Raw genomic sequence first — 7,685 nt, 5'->3', positions numbered from 1 at the left:
ATATTAAAATATAAAAAAAAAAAAAAAAAAAAAAAAAAATTTATCAATAAAAATTTAACCTTTTAAATTAATATATTTAGTTTTGTTAAAATTAATTTTAAGGAAATTTTTTTTTTTTTTTCATTTTGAATTAAATTATAAACATATTAACAAGTTTTTTTTTCTATATTTTATATTTAAACCCACAATTGGTTAAAAAAATTACTTATCATATTTATTAATTTTAAATTTAGAATTTTATTAATATTCTTTTCAGTTTTGATTAACTGAAGCTATTATAGAACACAATATTTAAAAAAATATAAATATCTATATTTATAATAACATTGATTTTTATGCGTAAATATGATTTACTACATTAATATTCTTTAATTGATAGTAGAAAATTTTAAATTATTTTTATAAGTTGAACACATATTTATTTATGTATTAAAAGATGAATACAGAAAATAAGGAACTAAAAGAATTATTTAAAACAATAGAAAATATAATAAATAGTTATGAAGCAGAATTGACAATTAAAAGGAAAGAGTGTTTTGAAAATGATGAATATGCTTATAGTTTATGTGATGATTACAAAAGTAGAAAAACGAAGAATGTTGTAATACATATGATAAATAAAAATATTAATATACTATATTTTAAAGATGAATATAAAAATATTATTTTTGTTAATTTTTTAAGGTTGTGCCAATTGAATAATTTGGATGTGAAAAAATACCATGATTTGTTTTTAAAATATGATATTATTTCTTTATTCCCAAATTTTGAAAAACATTTAAATTATTTTCTAAAACCAGTTATAAATAACGATAAATTATTATGGGATATAAATAAAGAATATTTTGAATTACATAACTTGAAATTCAAAGAAAATTGTAATAACAATAATGATAATTATTTTTTTATAGAAGATAAAATTAAAAATAAAATGAATAATCTTTTAGAAAATTCTTCTAATGATGATACATTTAGTTTTAGTGAAGAAAACTCTGTTTCTTCATCTACAGAAAAATCTTCTATTTATGATGATGTAGACAATGATAATATAACAAATAAGAAAGAGCTTAACAATAATGAAAGTTTCTCAAATTCATTTTTAAAACATTTAAATGAAAATAAACCAAGCGTTTTAGAAGAAGAATCAAATTTTTTAAATAATAAATTAACTAATGAAAAGGAAACATTGAGGATATCTATTTATAACAAAATGAAAGAAGATATACCAAATAAGAAATTTATTATGGAAAATATAGAAAAAATTGATAAAAAAGAAAAGAATGTCTTTTTGAACTTAAATAATATTAATTTAAATCATTTAATAGATTCTATTGTAAGTAAAGATAATGAATGTAATTCCTCTGATAAAATAATGAAAAATAGTTTAGGAGATTCATTAGTTAATAAATTTGTAAAAACATATGAAAATGAGAATGAGGAAATAAATAATTTGCACAAAAAAATAAATGGTATGGAAAAAATTATTAAGCATTTGATGAATGAAATAATAAAGAGAGATTTAATAGAAAAAAAAATTAATAATAAAGAGATTAAAGAAATAAATTTTGATAAAAAAGAAACAGAAATGGAATTAAATAGTGAAGAAAATAATGAAAAAAATAATGAAAAAAATAATGAAGAAAATAATGAAAAAAATAAATTAAAACATAATGAAATAGATAATATTAAAAATATAAATACAATTAATATATACAATAATGATGTAAAAGAAGTAGATAAAAAATATTTCGATAGTTATAATTACACAAGCATACACAGAACAATGATTTTAGATAAAAGTAGGACTAACTGCTACTATGAATTTATATATAAAAATAAAGAAATATTTAAAAATAAAGTAGTTCTGGATATAGGATGTGGATCATCTATAATTTCTTTGTTTTGTTCAGACTATGCAAGCATTGTTGTTGGTATAGATAACGCAAAGAAAATTTTAAACAAAGCAAAGAAAATAGCAGAAAAAAATAAAGCAAAAAATATTTTTTTATTTGAAGGAAAATTAGAAGATAATGATATATATATAGATGAAAAAGAACAGATATATTATTTAAGTAAAAATGAAGATATTGAAAATTTTCAAAAAATTAATAATGTTCAGTTAAAACTTTTAAAATTTGATATTATTATATCGGAATGGATGGGATATTTTTTATTTTATGAATGTATGATAAATACTATTTTATATGCTAGGGATATTTACTTAAAGGAAAATGGCTATATATTTCCGAATAAAATAAATTTATATATATGTGGATACAATGATTTAGAATATATAAATGAAAATATATTAATATGGGAAAAACCATTATATAACAAAGATTTATCGGAATTAAAACCAAATTTGAAAAATTTCATGGAAAATGTGAAAATAATGAACGTAGACAAAAATAAAGTATCTACTGAAATAATTAATTTTGAAACAATTAACTTGTATACATATAGAAAAGAAAATTTTTACATTAATTCTAATTTTGAAATTCCTATAAAAGAAGATAAAATAGTAACGAGTTTATGCTTTTATTTTGACTGTATTTTTGAAACCTCTACATTTTATGAAAACGTTAATCAAAACATATCAAATGTAAACGAAGTGAAATCTATAATAAACTCACATAGTACTTATAATATTTTAACAACAAGTATGTTTAAAGAAAAAACTCATTGGAAACAAACTCTTTTTCATTTGCATTGCTGTAATTATAATATTTCAAATATTTTTTGTATAAATAAAGAACAAATAAATTACTTATGTGGTAACATTTATGTCTCCCCTCAAACAAAACATTCAAGAAATATTAACGTAGTATTACAAATAAAAAAAAATAAATTATTAAATATAAATGAAGAACTAATTTGTTGTTATTCTATAGATTAAAACTAATGCATCTTTAGAAAAAAAAAAAAAAAAAAAAATTTTATAAATGTATATAATATATTTAATGCTAATAGGTTTGTATACTTGATTTTTTATTAAATAAATAATACTATCTATATTTAATTTATTTTATCTTTTTTTTTTTTTTGGTTTTTTAATAGACGTATTTTTTTTTTTTTTTAATAAATAACAATATTTATTTAAAGATTAATAATAATTATAATGACATTCTATTTAAATACAATAGCATCACAAAGTTTTTAAAACTAAAAAATTAAATAAAAAAAAAGTTTTTATTATAAGTACTCATAATTAATTCTAAAAAAATTTACATAAAATAATGAAAGCAATCATAAATACACTTTTTTTAATATATTAAAAATGGATATTTTATTAACACAGACAAAATTTTTTTTTATTTTATTTTTTTTTTTTTTAATTGAAAAAAGCTAAAATGTAAAAAAAAAAAAAAAAATTAAAATTTCAAAAAAAGTTAAAAAATTTATATATAATGAAAAAAAAAAAAAAAAAAAAAAAAATAAATCTTAAATTTTTAAAAAATTATTCTCTTTTATCTTTTTAATGCAAAAATTTCATATTTAATTAACTTTAAATATGTAAAAGAATGCTGTAAAATGCATTAAAAAGTCTTCAAAAATATTTCCATTAAGAGGTTTAACTGTTTCATTATCTTCTTCGTAAAAAAAGTTATGTAAAAATTCTTCATTATTGAATTCAGTATTTATATCATATTTTAATAAATAGTAAAAATATTTCCATGTAAAATTTTGTGGAGTAGTAAATGATGTTATTTCTTCTGAATTTTTATATGTACTTCTTAAATCATAAACGTAGGAAAATTTATCAAAAAAATATACGAATGATTTGTATGACCCTTCATCTTCAGTTATGTTAAAAATACTTTGAAAATGTTTATCTTTTGAAATATAACGAATTGCTCTCAAATAAATATCGTTTAAACTTTTAATTAATCGAGTATTTATTTTAACTGGTAAACTAACATGTGTACAAAAAACTGAATTATTCATAGAATTCACATTATCCTTAAAATCATATTCTGGTTCGGGAAGCTTATCTTTAAAAAATAAATTTTTATTTTTTGAAACATCTGAAACCTTAAAACATACATTTATTTTAATATTTGTCATATTTTCATTTTTATTGTGCAGTACTGCAACTAAAGAATCATTGCTTAATGAAAATATATTTCTTGCATTTATTCCTCTTTCTATAGATGTTCTCATTTCATACATTTTTCTTAGTTCTTTCTTATGTACTTCCGACAAAATTACGTCTAATTCTTTATGAAAAAACCTTTTAAGAAGAATTGCGTTTTCACATAACTTCAAATACTTATAGTTATCTAACTCGCAGTCACTTAATTTCTCCAAAACGTAAATAGAATTACTCGTGTAACGCTTATATAAATTATAATATATTTGTTGATTATAATTACAAAAATGGACTATATATGAAAGATCTATTTCTTCATCATAGTTAAACAAGCAATAATTATTATTTTCTAAATTATTTAGGTTATCTTCTATATTTTCATACTTTGCATTTTTAATTACAAATTCTACATATTGCACATTTTTATATGATGAGTTAACTTGTTTTATATTTACAAAAGCATCTTTTAAATTTAATATTCTTTTAATATGAAAATACATGCCATAATAATTATTTACTGTTCCTTTGTCAGAATTATTAAAATCTTCATTATTATTATCAATATCTAAATTTTGAATGTCATTATAACTTTCAAATTCTTTATACAATTCTTCTATGTCTTCATCATCATCAACTATATTATCCGTTCTATCAATATTATACATAAGATTTAACTTTTTTTTCATTTCATAAAATGTTTTATTCTCTTTTACAAAATCATGAATATTTTTTATTTGCTCTTTTAAAGAATCAATATTTTTATTATGATGATCTTTAAAAGTACTATGCTTAATAAGAAATACATCATCTGGAATGTATGAAAATGCATTGTTATTGCTAAAATTTTTTAAAAAATTCGTATAAATTCCAAAGAAATCATATAAGTATTTCTCTTGTTTATTAAGTTCGTTTCTCTTTAACATGGAAAATTCAATTTTCTTTTTTTCTTTTTTTTTAAAAATATTATTTAAATTTGGCAAGGAAAATTGATTAATCATTTTATATATATTTTTTTTGGCATCTTCAGCATTATTATGAAAAATGAAGAATTTCAAATAATGAAATATTGTAAAAACATTAAAAAGATTATCTACAATATCCATATTTACATTATCAGAATATAAAAGTACATCCTTCATTATATTTTCTTTTTTACGATCTTTTTGATTTGCAATATATGTCATCCAATTATAGTACACAAAAGGATAAGTGTCATAAAAATACTCTGATTCTCCTCTTATAACATCGTTATTATTTAAACCACTGCTTGATAAATGCTTATAAAGTTCATATGAATATAAAAGTAATGCAGTTCTACCTGTACCTAATATAGAATGAGATGTATAGATATTATTTTTTTGATCTACAGGAACTTTAAAATGTACTAAAAATGGATTTTTGTATGCATATCTTTGCGGAATATAAGGACTTGGCTTCTGATTATAATTTACTAGTTCATTAACATAGGAGACAAAATACTCTAAATATTTATTTTTCACATATGAACAAACATCATTTTCTTCTAAATAACTAATAAAGTAATTATTATCAGAAACATTTATGTTAGATAAATGAACAGGAATTTTAAAAATACGATTATAAAATTCGTTTCTAAAATTTAGCATAAAATAACTTAATGATCTCATATGAGCAGGAGAATGTAAACCTAAACTTGTGTACATACTTACAAGTTCATCATTATCTAAATCAGCGTAATAATTTACATTTTTAAAATAAGAAATTAGTGAACCTCTATTTTTATTGTAATTATAATCTACTTTTTCTTCTACAGCTAAATGGCAGAGTAATTTGGGATTAGTAATATACATTAATTCTTCAACATCTCTAGTTCTAGTAATATTATTTTTGACAAAAGATGGCACAATTTTCAAAATAGATTTATATCTTAATTTCTTTTGATGACCTATTTTAATATCTTCTAAGTTCCATACTACACCACTTAGTGGAGGTCCAGTTGCAGAAATATTCATCAGACTAATTTTTTTATTTAATAAATAAAAATGAAATCTTTTTATTACTCTATTTATTTGATTTTCTGTATCCTCACTTTTAATATAATTTATATTGGTATCCTGTAGCATATCATCACTTAAATTATTGTAATTAACGTTTTCATCATTAAATATTTCATCTAAACTTTCTGTTAATTCTTTATGTCTCAAATCTACTTGAAAATTTTTATATAAATAATATTTAGGACCTCTAAAATATGGATCTTTATTGGGTTTTATACTATCTTTATTTGTAACAATATCTATATTTCTTAATGTTAATTTAAAATTATCTTCTAAAATTGCCAATGCTGTTCTTTCTGAATTTAAATCAAGGAGAGAAGTGTCTTTAATTTTCCATATATCATTACTTAAAGATAAAATAAATCTTAATATATTGGCACCAAAACAATGCGCATGAAGAAAAACATCATAATTATAACATGTATCATCAGAGGAAATATTTTTTAGAGTCATTGTTAATCTAAGAGCAACTAGGTATGCAAAATTAATATGTGTATGAAGAGCACCATGACCCAAAAAATTAAGGCGACTAATAAAAGGAGCATACAAAATAAATTTGCCATATTTTTGTTTAGATATAACTTCATCTTTTATTATAGCTGCTTGAGAACTCCATATTTTATAATCATAAAACTCTCTAGAATTGGGTCTTCCATGAAGCAATACGCTAATTACACAATTAAATTGTTTTCTTTCAAAACTTGTGTTATTCATCATATTAGCATATCTAGTTTGTTTATACATATTATATTCTTTTGTTTCATATACATAATATTCATCTATACTTCTTATAAAATCTCCCTTAAAATTAGGATGTTTTAAATCTAAATATGGGTTCGTTTCTAAATCATACAACATCCATCTTCTATCTATATTTGATGGATCATCATTTTCCTAAAAAAAAAAAAAAGAATTTTAAATACAAAAATATAACATGGTGTAAAACAGTATAATATGTAGCATATATAAATTAATATTCAAAATTTAAAACGATACAATTTATTTATATATACACATTTACATTTACATAATAAATATTAACTTTTTTTAATTTTTAGAAAACTTACATCTATAGGATCTTTGACATTTGATGTTGCTCCATATACATTTTTACCATAATTAATAAGTAAAAATAAAAATATTAAGGTATTATTCATTATTTTATTTTTATATAACTAAATATAATAATTATTTATATTAAAAATAGTAAAATGCTATTTAATTAAATAAATAATAACAAAACTGTATAATATAAAAAAGCTAAAATAATGTAATTAATATCTATATTATAAAAAATTAAACGGTATTTAAAAATATGAAAAATTGGTAACAAAAAATTAAATAAACAAGAACAATAATAAAACGATTACAAGAAAGATAATATATACAACAATGATATATAAACAATAAATACATTTACAACGGAAACATTTTCAATATAATACATTTACTTTGTAAAACATTTATATTGAAAAATGTTTTCAATATAAGTAAAAGGAAAAACTAAAATTTATGGAAATTTTAAATTCATACAAAAAAAAAAAAAAAAAAAAAAAAAA

General features: G+C 19.4%; 2 protein-coding genes across 2 annotated transcripts; one reads left to right on the top strand and one right to left on the bottom strand.

Moving 5' to 3' along the window:
* Positions 1–436: 436 nt before the first annotated feature.
* On the top strand, positions 437–2,896 carry PGAL8A_00524600 (histone-arginine methyltransferase, putative; the record flags this gene model as incomplete). Its single annotated transcript, XM_028674082.1, has 1 exon — positions 437–2,896. One exon carries the CDS (start codon positions 437–439, stop codon positions 2,894–2,896), a length of 2,460 nt encoding a protein of 819 aa, XP_028530471.1.
* Positions 2,897–3,495: 599 nt separating this feature from the next.
* PGAL8A_00524500 (conserved Plasmodium protein, unknown function) lies at positions 3,496–7,283 on the bottom strand (the record flags this gene model as incomplete). The annotated part of the gene is made up of 2 exons (XM_028674081.1): positions 3,496–7,020; positions 7,194–7,283. The coding sequence occupies 2 exons, from the start codon at positions 7,281–7,283 to the stop codon at positions 3,496–3,498; spliced, it is 3,615 nt and encodes a 1,204-aa protein (XP_028530470.1).
* Between the last annotated feature and the right edge of the window lie 402 nt (positions 7,284–7,685).

This window comes from Plasmodium gallinaceum, assembly GCF_900005855.1.
Source record: "Plasmodium gallinaceum strain 8A genome assembly, contig: PGAL8A_v1_152, whole genome shotgun sequence".
NCBI lineage: Eukaryota > Apicomplexa > Aconoidasida > Haemosporida > Plasmodiidae > Plasmodium > Plasmodium gallinaceum.
Note: the sequence above shows the minus strand (reverse complement) of the source record. Positions and strands in the feature narration are given on the sequence as shown.